The 19,405-nt window shown below is 34.5% G+C and overlaps 1 protein-coding gene across 2 annotated transcripts in view; it reads right to left on the reverse strand.

The window, feature by feature from the left end:
* The window catches only part of LOC120539487 (lysyl oxidase homolog 2-like), a 140,588-nt gene extending 124,270 nt beyond the window's left edge, over window positions 1-16,318 (reverse strand). The window contains exons 1-3 of one of the 2 annotated variants that reach the window (XM_039769593.1): window positions 16,265-16,318; window positions 16,021-16,099; window positions 3,771-3,883 (exon numbers count right to left, since the gene is read on the reverse strand). In XM_039769593.1, the coding sequence (XP_039625527.1) occupies window positions 3,771-3,883; window positions 16,021-16,087 (180 nt within the window). In that variant the 5' untranslated portion in view covers window positions 16,088-16,099; window positions 16,265-16,318. Of the gene's footprint in view, window positions 1-3,770; window positions 3,884-16,020; window positions 16,238-16,264 lie in introns of those variants that run through there. The other variant, XM_039769592.1, reaches the window with a different exon arrangement.
* Between the last annotated feature and the right edge of the window lie 3,087 nt (window positions 16,319-19,405).

Consider the following 19,405-nt stretch of genomic DNA (forward strand, 5'->3'; position numbering starts at 1 on the left):
TATTACCATATTAAGTCATGCTTTACTATAAAAGGATGTTTGGTTTCAGTCAACCGTGCTTTGAGGATTTGCCCCTTTCCCTTTCAATACTAGCTAAATGCTGATTTTAAAAACGAATGAATGAAAGCTTACTTGATAAGAAGAGGCACAGTCTTTCAGGCATCACACACTATCTAAAGTGAGTACAATCTTACATAATCAAACTCCTGAAGTCACTGACTGAAAAACACTATGCCTTTTACTGTTACACTGACACTTGTATGAGGCACACTCTATGAAAAGTGCTAAATAAAATAAAGTTTTGTTTATTTTTATAATCAGCAAATTTTGAATTGACAACTGGGTTGATAAACAGTAGTTAACTATGTAATTACTGTATAAACATAGACAGAAGTAGTAAGATGAATATGGTTCACAACATAAATTTGACAAGCCTGCTTAATCCAATTCGGAGTCATAGAAGCCTATCTTGGTAACACTGGGCACAAGGCAGGAACCCATCCTGGGTGAAGTATGTTCACACACACACTCACACACACGCATACATACACACATATGCGCACACACATACACACAAAATGAAAGAAGGTGAATGTAGAATCACCACGTAACACACACATCTGGATTGAGGTATATAAGTGGAGTACCAGGAGAAAAATCCACTGACACAATGAAAAATTGTGCAGACTCTTCACAAACATAATCCTGTCACAAGAATTGAATCCAGGGCATTGGATCCATTCAGCCGTCCATCTTTGCACTAAATCACCATGTCACCAATTATTTAAGTCTGTTATTGTATTTGACTATATAAATGGAACAACAATAATGACTTGACTGTATAACAAGAATTTTTTTGCTTAAGATTTTTTTTTTTCTAAGTCAAATTCCTAAATCTTAACAACGCATACTATGACCCCTGACATTATCTAATTCAAAAATGTTTTTTTTAAAGCAGTACTATAATCTTTTGTCATCTTTTCATCATAACATTTTTGAAAGCAGTTTCCACTTCTGGATCTAAGAAAATGAAAATACTTCTCCTTTTACTGGGCCTTCTATTGCAATTGCTTTACTAAATATCAAAGAGTAATGTTAGCTCTGCAAGTACAGCAGGAACATGAGAAAGATGCTATATAAATAAAATATATTATTAATATCTGTTAAACCTCTACATGATAGACATTTTTTTTCTACCCTCTCAAACCTATGCAGTATTTAATGATTGGAAATTGTCTAGGATTATAACACTTGGAGAACTGTATATAGATAATGTCTTTGCATCTTACAAACAATTGCGTTTCAAATTTTAATTCCCATCTACATAATTTTTCCACTACTTTCAAATCAAAAACTTTACCAAACGGAGCCTGCCCAATTTTCTTCATCTTCCACACATTGCTATCCCAGAGGTAATACTGGTCAGTCTTGAAGACTGCATCTCAATAATATATTAAAGCACATTAATGTCTCTTCCTTTCAAAGATCCCAGGGTATGATGGTAAAAGGATCATTCACTTAACATTTCAGAAAAGGAGTGAAATAGAAGAATACAATATAGCTCCAGATGAGCAAGCATTCAGTCATTCAACTTAAACTCATCTATCTTGTTTAAAATTGTCCAAAATTTATCCAGGGCATGATTCAACCTGTGAATGTTGCAGTCTAGCTCCATCCTCACTAGGGTACATGCTTAAGGCATGCACCAAATTAAAAATCATTCTGGACAAAAGTTTTGAATACTTATCAGATAGCCTTCATGTCAAAATCACTCCAAACCCATTAACAGCTGTGTTTAGTGTACTCCCAGATGGGCTTAAAATGGAGATGGACAAATTGACTGCAATTGCCTTTACCACACTACTAGCACATAGACTTATCTTACACATCTAGGAAAATCCCAGTCCACCTATTACAAGTCAGTGGGTAACTGATGTTCTGCACTATTTGAAACTGGAAAAAATTAAATTCTCACTTAGAGGATCTGTTCAAAACTAACTTAAAATGTGGTAAATCTTAGAATAAGCATTTATATCGGGGAAAAGGACATTCTTGTTTTTTTGTTATTTTAAAAATTTGCTCATGCTGTTGGCACTCTTCTGTCTTGGGTAGGGGTTGAATTCTGATTTGTTAAGTTTGACTTGAGTGTAAGGAATGTTATTTTTTTCAAATAAAATCAATAAAATAAAAATAAGAAAAAATAAGTGAGAATACCATTAGTAACTTTTACTGTTTCTTGATGGAAGTCATTTTTTCAAGTCCATTTTATGATAGGGCACATGACTGTAGACTTTGATTCCAATACAGCACTGTAATTTGTAGTAATTTTAAATCAACATTAAATGAGTCTACTTTGAATATTTGTAACATCACTGAATACACTGCCATTGGTGATGTCTCCTGTCAACAGAGACTCACAGCATTGTCTGTAAACCCTATTCTCCTCAGCCCCCTTACTGCAGATGCTTTCTGCAGTCTGCAGATTCAGATATTTACCAAGCCATCCAGTTTACTGATGTGAGTACTAAACATACAGTATATTCATGAAATCACAATAAACCAGGAAATACAAAGATGGTTACAATGCAGCAAGGAGCTATCAGAATGTTGGAACCCAGTCACACATAAACAGAACAAACCCTCAACTCATCAGAATACAGAAAATAATAGTCATCAGAGAGGAAGTGATGTTGACAGCTAGGATACTAACATTTCAGACAGCAATGACAAAAGGATCACCATTTAAAAAACTGGTAAATATCTGCTTTCTTTCATTAACCCATCAAGCACACATAATAGGGGAACGCAAAATACTTCCATTAGTATATTAAATGACTGTTATATTTACGTTATTCAGAGGTAGGAAAGAAGGCCCCAGTCATTGTAAATTACACAATAGTTATACAGTACACTTTCAAGTGTTAATTTAGCACTATCAGTTTTAATGTGTTGCCACGATATAGGCTGAAGAGATCAATGGAAATTTTTCAGAATTAAAGAGCTTGAAGAATTTAATTCTAATGACATATTCACAAAATTAAGAAGTCCATGTACTTTTTAAATTGTAAACGAGAATAATACGTTTATAGTTTGTGCCATATGTCTAAATGCTATCAAGCTGATTCTTTTTTGTTGGCTTATTGTAAAATTGATATTGTTAATATTCTATTAAATTTGCAATTAATAATGAAATTAAAAGTTTTTCAATAATACACTAACAGTTAGATTGTGATGTCTACTGTAATTTCATACAGTAAGGCTGCTATGATTTTATAAAAAATATATGCAGTAAACAGAATGATAAATATTTCATGAAATTAATTCAGAAATAAAAAATAACATTGTAATTACTCTAAAAAAATATTCACTGACACAGTCCTTATATTACCAGAAGACATCTGGCAATGTAATTACCAGAGCATATCTATGATTCTAATCCTGAGCAAATTTGTCATGTCAGTATTTTTTAAATTCATGACTCAAATAATTAAAGACCGAAAAAAGGGCTATAAAAAGTTTTTGGCACATTGTTTCCTCCTCTAGTAATACAAGCTCATATGCTGGTTCATCAGTTGGCTTTTGTAACTTTCAACAAATAAACATGTACATAGACATCTTCACAAATCTGAATTTTCAAATTTTCATAACACACATCTCCTTCAGGTGACAAAATGGGTTTTAGTAAATTGTTAAAAATGCTTATCTCATATGGAAATACTTAACTGTGCTCAGCTATTAAACTATAACCAATTAAGACTGGATTATCTTACCATATGTGTGGTTCCATTGTGTGATGCTAGAACAGCACCTTTGCAGGATTTTTTAATGCTCGTCAAAATATCAGATGGAGACCTAGGCAATGAAGCTTTACTAACCAAGAAACCTAGACAGAAAAGGAAAAAGAATACATTTAAGAAACCTTTCTTGTAAAATGTGACTTTTCTATCACAGCAATAGTGTGCTGATCCACCATTCCTAGAGATTGATCTGTCTAAATTATAAATTAATAACTTGTGCTTATATCACAAATATAATCAATGCATACATTAATGCATCACAACCTGAGAATACCTTGCTCTCAGACTGACATCAAACAAAGTTAAATGCAACCTGACACTCAATTTTAAAGACTAGTTATGATGTTAAAAAGGACCACAATCTTACATGTAAAAATATTATTTTTATTATTGAGAGAAAAGTAGTACCAAAGATTAAGAATTTAAAACTGAGTGTGTTCTGGTTGTTTGAAATATTTAAATCAGAATAAATTTCTGAAAGCCTTTTAAAATGCAATTAAAGTTGTGCTGATTTAAAACAGATGGATACCGATCTATGTCCCGCCATCATCATAAAAAGCTGCTAAAGCTTCAAAAACGTAAAAAAGCTGTATATAATTTTACCACTTTATAATCTATAAAACTAGATCAATTTGCCAAAATCTGATATTACTAAAGCACACTAAACACTTAATTTACATAAGCAGATTTGGCTTACTTTAATCATTTTCTGTTGCACTAAATCTACATTAAATCTATGCTGAAACATTTTATTATATAGCCAAACAATAAACTATTGAATTCTGCCAGACAAGAATATACAAACACACTATACGAAATAGATCAAGAATATTTTGTATTTTTAACAATAACCCCTACTAATGTTACATTTCATAAGGTGGGATTACTTTACATTTTTGAAAAATATGGCAGTATTCCAATAGACTGTATAAAAACAGAGGGCATATTTTATAACATTAAAACAAACTGCATGAAATAAAAAATATAAGAAAGAAAAATGTTCCAGCTATCAAACAACTAGGCTTGGAAAACTCCACATCTGCTATAATTGAAAACCAAATTAAACCAACCTGTCTCAAGAAATATGAGCTCCACAAAAATATCTTGTAAGAAACGTGAATCTCTCTAGCAGATAAGGTAAATAATTATAACATGTTGAAAGACACATAAAAATGTTGAAATATAGTTGCTTAAAAAATAAATGCAGAAAGTACATTTTTGAAAATTCTGTTAAAATTTCAAAGATGCTTACAGAGCTCCCAAACCTGTCGTCAATATGATATTTATCTGATAAAATGTTTCACTTCAGAAGAAACAGAAAAGACATGACAAGCATTAAATAAATATTTGTGCTGTAAAATAAACCACTGTTCACTTCCATACCATGTTATATTGTTTTGGTCATAGAATGACAAAGAAGAACCAGAGGGATATAATGATTATGTTTCCACATGCTACTTTTATATGATGCATTTCACACATTTGTCAAAGTATTTTCAAAGTGAGTGTCTGTTTTTTTATCACTGGAAAAAAATGAGAGCAGATAGCTGCTAATATCAAGCATGAAAAAATCTGCACAATGTAGTATTTATTCAGTATTTATTTCCAACATAATGTGTTCCTACATTAAACACAAAACATTAATCTGTTTAACAGTACTACACATTTTCAAGGAAAAACCTCTTAATATACTAATAGAGGTGCAACTCTTCAGGGAAATTTTAGTTCAGTACATGTGATTTATTTCTGGGAAAAAAGGAAATTGGAAGAGAAGCTCTAACAATGTTATTACAAAAACAGCTTATTTTGGTTCATTACATAGATATTATTATTAAAATGTTTTAATTTTTTCCTTTTCATTTATTGATTTTATATTTTTAGATAGTTCATTCAATTCAATATTCTGTATGATGGCTTGTAAGTCAATATAGCAAATGTCTAACATCTCAGTGATACAGAGACCTTGGCTCTGGCCCCAAACTCAGTCATTGCCCTTCTGTAGATTACAAGTTCTCCTTTTCACTGTGTGAGTTCTCCTACAGATGTTGCACTTTTGTTTCCCAAATTCCAGAGTTGTGCTGATTAGTTTGACTGATGATTCAAAATAATACCTATATGAGTGTGAATGTGGACCCTGTAATGGACTGGCCTACTGCTGCCAGAACAGAGTTCACACCTAAATGTAATTAAGCAGGTTTGAAAATACACTGTTATAAATCAAACATAAACCTTTGACAGGCAACATTTTTAAATATTATCTATATTTAAAAATGGTTAAAAAGTAACTACCTGAAATTACATATTTTTATCTGAATACAAAATATAATAATCAGAAAATTCACCACATTTTGTTGGAAGAACAGCACCCACACTATTCTTAAATGCTAACTGAAATGAAAAATCATCGTTAGTTCTTGTTTTTGCGTGACCTCTTTATTACTAGTTAGCTCTGTACACTGTAACATGCAGTCTCTTGTTTCAGCTGAATGCTATCTTCTGTTCCCCTGAGTTGCCTGCTAGAGTACTTTTTTTTGAGAGACAAACACCTTGCTGTGAATTAATTTTTACTGAATAAATAACTATGGAACAGTACAATGATCAGTTCAAAATTATCAAGTAGGTCCTTTCACCTAGTTTAGAACACTCATTCTCAAGTTCAGTCTTGGGGGCCCTGTGGTTGCAGGTTTATGTTCCAAACAGTTTCTCAATAAGTCAGTCATTGCTACCTTTAATTGGTTTAATTGTTTAATTAACTGACCAGTTACTCCTTTTATTTTGCATTTAGAAATAGAGAGTAGTGTCAGATTTATACTTGCAGGAAATTAAGACATTTGTATTTTTTCTGTATCTTTACATGTTTAGTTTGTTTTGTTATTTTTTAATTTTCTTTTTCTGTGGAGTTTGCTTTCTTAATTGTGTCTGAATACCAGCAAATAATGATAAACAGGGCTGACTACTACAAGTGCAAACGACTCTGAAAAGAGCAACAACTGCAGTGTTACCCACTTGTAAAGGGCATAAAGGTTGAAAATCTTCACTGCTTTTAAAATACAAACAACAAAATGTTTATTTTTTTAATTTTAGCAAAATATGTTTTCTCAAATTTCAAAAGTATGGATTTTTTAAATTATCTTTAAATTATTTAATTTTTAAAAGGGCATATATATTTTTAAGAGCTGAAAATGTACAATGTAACTTTAAACAATTAAAGCCATTTTTTTTACCCTTGATGTTGCTCTTTGTAAATCAGCCAGAAAGGTTTATCTAAATCCCAATACATCTGAACCTTCCTCTGTCCTTCCTCATCTATAGAATAAAGCTAAACTTAAGGCCAATACATGTTTTATGTACCATAATAAGCTTGCATGCAAAAAATAAAGGTTGCTGTAGGCGAGAGAAATGAGTTTAACTTTTATGAAACAAGCCTTCATATAACCAAGTATACTATTGATGTAATGTGTGTTGTACTTTGAAACCATGTGTACCAGAGGTTTAAATGTTAATTTTTTAATGACATCTATCACATACTATGTGTTTTTTCTTTCGGCCCACAGTAACAAAAAAATTAAATCACTCTTCAGCTGCTTTGCTGGAGTAAAAACAGGAGTAAACTGAATTTTTCTATATTTACAGTATATGCATTATCCTCAAATGTATATAGTGTACATAACTGATTTTGGACAATTGGTTCAACATCACTACTACAGAATCCCAGAAAGAGGTTCACAAGTGCCCATTCACTGAAATCATATTGTTGTTTCTTCCTTTGTTGGTGACTATATATAGTATGTGTCTGTGTGGTTTACAAATAAATTGTTAGAATTAAAAATGTAATTGAGTATTTAACTATATTAGGCTAATACACCTTTCTAGTGAAAAAAGTTGCAAATATTAATTCCACATTGAAAAATATAAATGTTATCTTTTCTCTTCAGGATGATGCATGCTGGCACACTTCCACTTTAATTTATCAAGCAGACATACAGAGCCAGCTGTCAAGAAATCTGGGGATCAGCGCCAAAATTTTAATTTCCTCTATATTGCTGGAGCTGTGTTTTATTTTTTAAAGAACAAAATTGCTTTTTTAACTTTTAAAAATTAACACAATGTAAAAGAAGCCTAGTGATGAAACCAAGTCCTACAAATAAAGCAATCTGGTTTAATGTCCTTGCACGCTTAATTTTACAGAATTTAAATCCTATAACTACAAAGTATTCCAAGTAATTCACAAAATCTTTGTATTCTTTCTGAAGATATAACATTATATAATTAAATATAAGAAGCAGTAGTTTTTGAATGTATTTGTGGTGGAAAATGATGTATATTCTAAATCACAGTGTGAATTACACTTGTAATTAAATGTTTAACTAAAGACTGATAATGTTCAAGCATCATTTGGAAGGGACCAAGTCTATTGAAGTTTCTGCTGTTCATGACTGGCGCACTGAGGCTCAATTATATTGTTGTACCTCCTATCACTCTTTTTAAACTCATGACTCACAAAAACCCTTTGCCTGCTTACTGATGGTGGCACTTTACTCATCAAAATATATTGTTATCTTCCAGAGATAACAAACTAGAACATAATGGTAAATGCTCAAACAGATGAAGTACAGTACAGTATCATGTCAATGCATTGCAAATTCAGCTCAGTTCCAAGGGAATATTTTGCAACAAGGAGTCACACTCTGGTACTGTACTTTACGACTACAGTCTGTTTTGTAATTTTAAGATTACAACTAATAGGAGCTGGGGATGTCCTGTCTCATTGATTATAATGTATATGTTGGATTGCTCTTGATTCCTTCTATACGTGCTTCGCCTGGGAATGACTCAGAAGTGATATGTTGTTTGCAGGCACCTGGCTTGCAGCTCATCATGCTATAATACCCAGCGTTATATGTATGTGGTTTTATGTTGGATCCTCTGAATTCTGGTAGCTACTTTTCATGTGCATCTTGTAATATCTTCTACTATGCTTCTTCGGGATTTTTTTTTTCGCTGCTTTTCTGTCATTGCTCCTCTGTGACACCCCACCCTGCCCTTCTCGCCTTATCTGCTATGCTGCACTGTTTCTCTGCTACTGTCAGATAAGTACTGATAAAATACTCTTGTGATAACTCCTTCATATTAAGCAGTTTCTTCAGAGTATTTTAACCACCTTGAGCATGCAAAACGCACTATATAAATAAAATGCATTATTATTATTATTATATGAGAAGACCTTCGGTATCTAATGATATGACGGAGTAGGTGCTGCAGTATAGATAGAAATGTATTTCTATGTATACCAGTTAATTAAAATTAATGTCAAAGGGTTTTCAGTTTGTCCCTTCAATACTATTTGTTTCAATTTTTCATCTACAAGTTAAAAATACAATTCATAGCAATCTATTTTATCCAAACATAAACTCCACATGAAAGTATGAATTTGACTGATTTCAATCTCTAAACGTAAATCTATTTTAATCAGTCATTATCATTACAAATTCTCCTGACATCTACAATCTCTTCTTTCAGAGGTTAAGGTTATTGATACTCTGATTATTTCACAGGGTTATTAGGTTTACTGTTTCACTGCCTTTAATGACAAGCACAGTTCCAAGCTCCACAATATACCTATGTGGGTTTCAGTAATCAGGAACCTACAATGATGGAGTATTTCCTTTTAACATATGCTCCAGGAAGAGTAGTGAAGTTTTAAATTTGTCATTTACTGATTAAGCACATTTAGAAGTAGATTAGATAATTTATAGTATACAAGTTTTACTGGTATATTATGTCATATATAAATTGATATTATTTTGACACAAGTCAGAGGTAAAGGAATTTTACAGCTTGTGTTCTAGGATTGCTACCTATCATGGTCTTGCTACCAAATGCAGCTCATATGTCGGTATAGGGTACTAATAGACAATCAATTCTTTATTAACACTATCAGTACCATGTACCACCAGTAATGCTGACATTAAAGACTAAAATTTGTAGAATAACACTTATTGTTATATACTTAATACATACTCATTAGTCAGTACTTGTACAGCACAGAAAATTTAGTTAAAAAGGCCTTAGTTACAATGATATCTGGCTAAATTTTGAAGATTTGCTAATGTAACTTCTATTACTGTAGTAGTAGGGTGGCGTACCATGTTAGCCATTATGGATGTAATGGGAAGTGAAGCAAAATGGCACCTTTTGCTTCACTTTTCATTGCATCCATAACAGCTAACATGGTACACCACCCTACTACTAAAGACATACAAGACACTTAAATATCCCGCTACTACATGAAAATGAAGACCTGGTTAAAGAAACTGGCACACCTGGACAGTGACATCTTCTTCTTAATGAAATGCAAAAAAGAAAATCTTATCTTGAATGGCATCTTGGCAAGGGCTGCAACCATAAACACTTACAATACTCGGTTTGTAGAGCAACTCTGTACGAGCACATCTGCAAGGCTAAGAAACCACCTAATCAAAATTTTCTACAACATTAAAAAGAACACACAGGAAGAGATCCATGACTTCATTCTGCTCTTTGGAAATGACATGCAGGATATGGTAAAGGAGCTACATCTATATTACAAAATACTCCAAATACTCCTTGTCAACAAAAAGAAAAAAGCTGCATATACTGCAAGAGAAAGCTGGACACTTAAGAGCAAAAACAAAGAGCAACAGATCTGTATTGTTCATCTTTGCTCCTACACAGCAAATGAAGCAGAGATTCATTCTGCCCTGCAAAGCCAAAAAAATAAAGACTCTGCAGTGATATGGGAGAATTCTTCAGAAAATTAAGACTTAAAGAATTTTTCCACAAGAAAGAAAACAATAACTCCACTAATAAATCTACATGTACACCAGAACCCGGCAGAAACTCCACTCTGGACAATTATATAGATTTCTTCCAACAGAGAGTCAAAATGGGAATTCTAAAAAGATAACAAAATCGGATACAAAACATCACTATTCACGAACTGAGAGCCATACATTCACTAAGAGAAAATACAGAGATCATCATTCAACCAGCGGACAAAGGGGATGCCTTAGTCCAGGTTTATACTTCACATGACACAATGCGTTGTACTGTTTATACTTGTGCACATACTTTATGTAAATCTGGAAGATTCCACCAGGTGGCAGTGTGAGATATCATCACAGCGAAAACATGTTCAGCTTCGCTGTGTTGTGAACTGCCTGAAACATCTAGAGACAGAAACAATCCCTGGACGGGGCATCAGCTCATCGCAAGGTGAACACAAGCATTCATATACACTAGTGTCATTTTAGGATCACCAAATCCCCAAACCTTCATGTCTTTTAAGGAAAAGTGAGCACACTGTGGAAACCCTACAGGAAAACATGAAAACTCCAGACAGGGAACACCAAGTGATGCCCCCATATGTGTAATTATTAACAGTACTCTTTATTTAAATTAAGTTAACCACTTATCTATAAAATGTAATATACATACTTTAATGCAGTTCATCATGAAAGTGATATCAAGTATAAATCTAAGTATTCTAAATGTGCAGAGAGTGGGAATATCACAAATTTAATGTGTTCTGTGTGGCGATGCTGCTTGTCATTTCAGAAGGAAGCCCCAGAAACAGAGATTAACAACTAGGTCGGTTTTAAAATGACATTTACGACATTCAGCTTTAATGACAAAATAAACTATGAGATCAAAATGTTAATTTCGAGATTAATGCCAAAATTTCCACTTTAATCACAAAATAGACCTTTTCAATTTGTCCTTAATTTTTTTCTCTGTGGCTGAAATACGCTGCCATACATTTTGATGCCTTTAAGAAGGTGCAAAAAAAAAAAACAAACAAAAGATGGCACAGAAAAAGGTATGTGAGACTTTTAAAATGTATATTGTCATTACATTGGGGAATATGCAACGCTTGAATATAAAAGCACCACGAATGCATTTGTATGTCAGCATTTTGCATCACCACATCGAACCATTGATCAAACACTGAAGCACACACATCGATCCTGTACGATCCGCAAAGCAGTTTTCTGTCACATGTAGATAGTAAACAAAGACTCTGACGCCACGTTGCAACTTGATCACACTGCACCCCTAACACACGATGTTATGCTGGTACCACAACTCTTCAGAGGACGTGCTCAGAGGATGCTTCAAATGAACACTGGGAACGTGTGGCAGCCATGATGCGTGCGTGTACGTGTTTTGAGCGTGAAGTATAAACCAGCCCTTAGTCATCATGAACTCAGCGGACTATATATAGGAGGCAGAAAGGCAATTGTCCAATACTACACATTATTGCATACTATAGAAAGACCCCACAGAACTCTATAAGATGGAACTAAAAAAGGTAGCAAGTAGCTTCCCTCTTGACATCAGTTTAATTCCTGAGAACCCCAAAATGGGGTACTTCTACATGCTTTCTAAGATCCACAAAGAAGGGAACCCAGGAAGGTCTATAATCTCAGGAATTCGTTCACTTATAGAAAATGTTTCAGGATGGGTGAAGCACATACTTAAACCCCTCGCCCACAATACAACATGCCACCAAGATACCACTGATTTCCTAAAAAACTGTATGCTATAGGCTCTTTACCTGAGGCAATATTACTAGCTACAATGGATTTTAAGGCACTTTACACAAACATCCTCCATTATGATGACATATTGTCATGTGAAATGTACCTAAAACAACATGATTTACCCACGGAGTCAGTTATACAATTGATAAAATTCAGTCTGACACAATTTATTCTCCTTTGGACAGGACTTCTACTTGCAATAAATGGGGACTAAAATGGTCTGTCAGTTCGCACCTCACTTACATTAACTTATTTATGGCAAAACTGGATGAAAATTGTATATCAACGTGCATCTTTAAATCATTGTTGTATCTCCAGTACATAGATGACATCTTTATAATCTGCACTGCAAGTGAGAAGGACCTCCTCCATTCTCATAACAAATACAACTCTTTCCACCCCAACATAAAGCTAAAGCTAAACTGCTCAAAAACAGAAGTAAGCTTCCTTGACACCATCATTCACCTCAAAGACAACACTCTTGTGGCCTCTATTTTTCACAAACCAACAGACAAACGGACATACCTGAGAAATGATAGCTTCCACCTAAAACATATAAGGTGCTCCGTCATTTTCAACCAAGCAATCTAATACCAAGCAACTGGTAGTATGATGATCTTTGAGCATTTAGGCCTATTTATGAGTGACACAGTTATTTATTTTAAATAGGGAAAATAAACATGAAACAGATAGCTGGTTAGTTATCTGTAGAAATAAAAAAAAATGAAAAACAAACTTGTCCTTCAGGTGTGCATCAACAGCCACAATTGCATGATTTTAACCTCCTTTTTATTTTCTTTAGCTTGTAAAATAATTATTACCTATATTTTCCTCTGGTACATGAATTCTGACACAGTCCTTTTGTAACACCGCTGGATTGATATGTATCAATTGAGCTCTCTTTATCACAGAGTAACTTACCAGAAGGAATGAGGTGGAAGACAGTGGATAAGTTTAACCGACTGACTGGCACTCTCATGTACAGTAATGGACATTTCAATAACAGCCTATGGCATATGGTAACCCAGTAACTTTTTGGATTCGATCACACAATAAGTGAATGATGCTTAAATCTAAATATTACTCACTTACTATGTAATGACATTCACAAGACTGTCAAAATGGCCCCTACACTTCACTCAACAAACAGCTCTTGACCGTGCAGAAAATATAGTAAACTAGTTTAAATGAATTCATGTACACTGTTTATCCCCAAAGAGCAGACAACCATGCAATACAGTTCTCTGGGGAAGAGAAAAAGATTGTGTTTAACCACGACATCTAGCATAGCTTTTAACCAGACAGCGGGAGCATTCGTGAAATTCTGAAACAGAATCACATGTTGAACTATGTCACACTCTGTACTTCAGCAGTGGGTAAGATGTTCTGTCTGTGGGTGTACAGTGGTGTAGAATCATACAGTTTAATTGCTGGGTCCTACATCCAACTGATCCAACAGATCCAACACAACTAAAAAAGACTAAATTACAGGACAAGTACAAAAAGAAAATTATTTTTCCTCCGTTACAGAGACAGGCACAATTAACAAAATTACAATATATAACTTTATATTACTGCAAATGGGCAATCGGTCCAGTAAAGCAAAAAACCTTATTATTAAAAAAAGTACTGAGGTTAATAAAACACTGAAGCAGTACCATTTATGAAGCACTTACTATATGAGAAGCACTCCATAAAATAACAAAGAGTTTTATTGTTGAAATTTATGTTGTTCTTTATGATTTGTCTGTTACTCAAATGTGCACAATTAACAGATTTGCAAACATGAATAGCCATCTGCCTTGCCACTTATTAACCCTGTTTAATCCAATTTTTAGGATTGTGAGGAGCTAAACCCTGTATAGGCTCTACTGGGTGCAGCACAGGAAATGAACCAATACTGAGCACCAGTCCACTGCACGGCACGCTCAAATACACAACTACTGTATATCGAGCCAATTTACAACTGCCAAAAATTAACAGGCACTCCTTTGAGATTAAAATTAAAGTACACACAGAAAATCTACTCGGAGGAAAAAAGAGTATGCACTTCCACCAAACGGACAATGACTGCTGCAAGTTGCAGAGCTAGTCTCCTTTAATTGTGACACAGCAGTACTAACCACTGCATCACCATGCTGCCTCTAACATTAAGTGGATTTTTAAAAATATATCTGTTTGAGGTTTGATTAAACTACAAATACCCATCTGTTGTGAATTTACTGTTCTAATAATGAAAGACACCATAAAAAAATAAAAATGACATACAGGAGGATAATTTAAAAAAAAAACAGAGTGAACATGGAAACTCCAAGTCCACTATTCTAATAAACACTCCTCTGTCACAGAGACATATAACCCACTTTAATTATTCATCCATTGCAAATTGCATAAATAAAACATTTTCTTTGGACTTCCTGAAGCTCTGTATAAATTGTATCCTCACCTAGTCTGGCTCCTTTGAGGTTCTCCTTCAGTACAAAGATGGAGCATATCCCAGTGGTATCAGTACAATGCTACTCCACTGCCGGACATACTGATGTACACATTCACGCAGGGTTTCTTTCGAATCTCAGATTAGCATAACACATCTCCCCCAAAAGCTATTAGTTTTTTTAAAAAAAAAGATGATGTTGTAGTAGCTGAATCAAGAGGGCTGGAACACCATCATTCAATTTGTTTAAGGTGCTTTTCTTACTTGCAGAACCAAACTTATAGAATTTTGATAGGCCCTTAGCCTCTGCTTATGATAGACACTAATTAAAAAGTTCAAAAATTTGGAAGTAGAACTGAATTTAAATAAACTGGACAGTACAATGTTAGTGGGATAGTAAATACTTTATTAGTCCCAATGGGGAAATTTAGCTTTTTACAAAAGCTTCATACCTAAATAAATATAATAAACAACATCCCTTCTCAGAAACACACTATAATTAATAAAAATAAAGAAATAAAAGATGGAATATGTGAGAGCTTAAGAAATAACATTTGCATCCAGAAAATGGAATACTGTATAGTATTTCCCATTTCTGGAATACAGGTGTGTGCTGGTGCCCTTAGAAAGAGGGATCCAGTTCGGGGCTTGTTCAAGGGCTTGATGTCTCCCGGTGACTAGGTCAATGTATGGAAAAGAGCTTAACTGGATACTTAAATGAATGCTAAGAGTATCATTTTGTAATATTCATACACATCATCACCCTACGGGTAGCTCGCAAATCTGGAGGTAAAATTCAGCATGACTATTTATTTAAAGAAAAATAGAATGAGGCTTAAATAAGTTACTTTAACTTCATTAGCGTTGCGTTTAAATACCAAAGTATAAAATGCAAAAAAGAAAAAGAAAAAACAAACAGGAAGAGGTGGATGTTATTGCAAAAATTGGCCAACACTGCCTTAATTTATCAATAAGTTTATTTGTTTGAAATGCACATGTGGTATATTAAATAATCTTTGAGTGACCACATAACAGGGCAACTCAAATTCAAGTTGACAACTTATGTTACAGAGTTCACAGCGTGACGCACATTTGCTTATTCCCTTACTTTTAAGTAGCACGCACACACATACGAGTCCACCCAGTTCAAAAATCACTCCGAGCGCAACGACCGGCAGTCTCTTATCTTACTGCTGCGCTCACTTACCGGAAGTTACCCACAGCAGCACGAAGAGCTGAACTTGAAGTCGTGTCATCGTTATTCTCAGTCGCATGTGGTCCGCCAACTTAAGAAAATGGAAACAAATCAGAAAAATGAACTTCAAGTGTCCGAATTCTAAATAAATACACCGCCTACACTATACAGTTGTTCAATTAACGCTTAACATCAAGGGACAGCGTGCGCGAGCGCGCGGCGTCACCAAGGTGTGTCAGATGCATTACAGGTTTACCTGGTGGCGCGCCCCACGCTCGGTTTCTCGTTCTCTCTCTCTCTCTCATTTTCGGATCATCGATCTAAATGGATTTGGGGATGTGCTAAACTCGGGTGAGATACGTCTTTGCGATATTCAGCACCGAAACCCAAACAGTTATTTGAAAGAAAAACAGTACTTTTTATGTAATATTTCTGTGTCTCCACTGGGGACCCTCAAAAGGTTGAAACTATCACAGCGGAAGTATTGTTAATGATAGTGATACGTTCGAACTGTATCCAGTGGCGAAGTGGAAAAACATGCTTTTTAACAACATTTGAACGTCTTGACAGATATAGGGTGTGCGATCCAAAAATATATATTTACATATTTATTAAAATATAGACTACAGAGAGCGTAATGTACAATGAATACTGTTTGGTTGATTTAACAAGGTGATAGGGAACATATTTTAATCATTAGAAAAGGCATTATACTTTTTCATATAAAATTTAAAAAGCCGTTTAATAATTTCATCTATAGAAGGTGCCTAAAAAATTTCAGCGCGAGCTTTCTTAATTATCTTTCAGCATATCAAAATGCATAATATAATAATTGTTATTATTAAGATTCTCAAATCCGTTTAACAATTTTCTGGATTGGATTTACAATTACCTCATTATTTCTTGTTCTTCTTGTTCTTCTTCTTGTTCTGGTTCTTCTTCTTCTTCTTCTTCTTCTTCTTTCTTCTTCTTCTTCTTATTATTATTATTATTATTATTATATGGACAATTTTATCCTGATTCCCTGTTGTTTCATTTATTTTAAACTTCCTCACTTGACCTATCAGAATTTTCAGGCTTGACAGAATCCTCAGATTCCTATTCACCCGTTCAGAACCATTACTCTTTTTTTGCTTTTATTTTATTATCTGTTCCCAAAACGCCCTTAGTAACATTATTACAACTCTACTGAAGGTTTTTTTTTTTTTTTACTTTGAACCTTTCAATTGCACTTTAGTTAGTATTTCTCTCATACTGTTGTGCAATCTACTCTTCTTTGTCAATTTATTGCATAGCTCAAGATTTTCTTTGGTAAATTTCTGCTAAATTCTTATAAATCATAGTTTATTTGTACTACATTTTATTAAAAATAATTTTACTGTGTTGTATGGTTGTTTGTAGAACATTTGCTGGACAAAACACCATTTTATTCTGGGAAGGGTTCTATGCAAATGAAGTTGGTTCTTTTTGCTTGGAAAAACTTGCTAATATGTGGAAGAAACATGAAGTCTTTAATGTAAAGTAGGCTGAAAGACACTAACAGATTTTGAAAATCTGGACTTAGTCTGTTTTACTGTATGTTTGCAGCAAGAGTCCTTTTAAAATTAGGAACCCATTGGAATTTCACAGATGTGTTACCATTTATTCATGGTTATTTACTATATGGAGCCTTTTCTGTTCTTTCTGGAACCTTTATTTGGATTTGGCTCCCCTATGGCTTTGGTTTTCCCCATTGGAAATGTGTTATATAAATAAAATGTATTATTATTATTATTATTATTATTATGGCATTGTCCTGAAGGACCGCTCTGGCATCTTCATCTTTAAGAGAGCAGGACTTTTTTTCAGGGGCCACATGCTTCCAAAAATTAGGTCCTTTTATTTTTGGACTTAATGCTAGCCCAGAAAAATACCCCATACTTACAGTATCAATGGGGTGCACTGATTTGAACATTAGGGAAAAATGGCACATAGTTTGAATTTTAATACTGACTTAATTCTTGAAACAAATAGCAGTAAGGGCCTCCGCCTCAAGAATCATTCAACAAGAATCTGTCTTGCAACACAAACAAGGGCATGTTTCCAGCCTGAGGCTCAGATCTTGTCTCTCCATCTGTGTGCATGTGACTTGGTTAAAAGGAAAAGTCAACAGACTTGATGACTCGACAATTTCCAACAAAATATCACTCAGATCTTGAACCATTGTGGCAAACAGGGAGAAGCAGGGTGTGGCAACTGCTCCCTATTTATTGTATTATCAAAATATTTTTTACAAAATTTTCTCAATAAGTATGTGATTCCATATATACCTATCTTCTTCTTCTTTCCCTGTGTAAGCAGAAATTCTGCTAAGACCTTTGCCCTCTGCTCTAATCTTGTTTTCTAGTTTTTCTAGGAATGTCAGTCAGTCAATCATTCTCCAACCCGCTATAGCCTAACACATGGAGCCAATCCCAGCCAGCACAGGGCGCAAAGCAGGAACAAACCCCAGGCAGGGCATCAGCGCACCGCAGGAAACACACTCACACACCATGCACATACTAGGTACAATTTAGGATCACCAATGTACCTAACCTGCATATCTTTGGACTGTGGAAGGAAACAGGAGCACCCGGAGGAAACCCACGCAGACACGGGGTGAACATGCAAACTCCATGCAGGTGGACCCGGAAAGCGAACCTAGGTCCCCTTACTGCAAGGCAGCAGCGCCACTGTGTCACCCCTCAGGTCTGTCCTTCAGAACTGCACTTCCCATACAGCCCTGCAAGTGTCCAAACTGCAGCCATACCAGAGTAGCACAGCCACCTATTATACTGGCGATACACTGCCCTTGGCAAGCAGTTTTCTTCTGTCCATCCATTATATCTTTGTTTCTACTGGAAAACGGAGCAGGAACCATCCAACTTGGGATGCTCACCCATCTGTACCCTTCTTCCATAATGCCCTCTCAGCTGGGTAAGGGACCAGTCTCCATACATTGCACCTCTGCTTAAAGCATAAATCACAGTCACACACTAGTTACTGATTATATTTGCTGCACACTTAGGTAACTTAGTTCTTTCCCACTACTTTGCCAGTTCTTAATGTCACACTATCTTTTTTGTACTTTATTAATAATTACTTTCTTTGCTAATTCATGTATAGCTTGTTGTCTTTTAGTATATGTTTCTACAAATTTCTGCTTTATTCTATATTTTACTTATATGATAGACTACATTTCAGGGGAAGATGAAAATGTACATAAATCATAATTCCATCCATCTATGATCATTCAATTGAAACTGTCATAAAATATATTTATGGGATAAATCATAAGCAAAACTATCTTCTTCCAGCTAAGCCTATGGTTACAATCCATTGTTAAAATGGAATCTCTATACTGATTCATCTTTCATTT

This window comes from Polypterus senegalus, chromosome 11 (genome assembly GCF_016835505.1).
Source record: "Polypterus senegalus isolate Bchr_013 chromosome 11, ASM1683550v1, whole genome shotgun sequence".
Classification (NCBI taxonomy): domain Eukaryota; kingdom Metazoa; phylum Chordata; class Cladistia; order Polypteriformes; family Polypteridae; genus Polypterus; species Polypterus senegalus.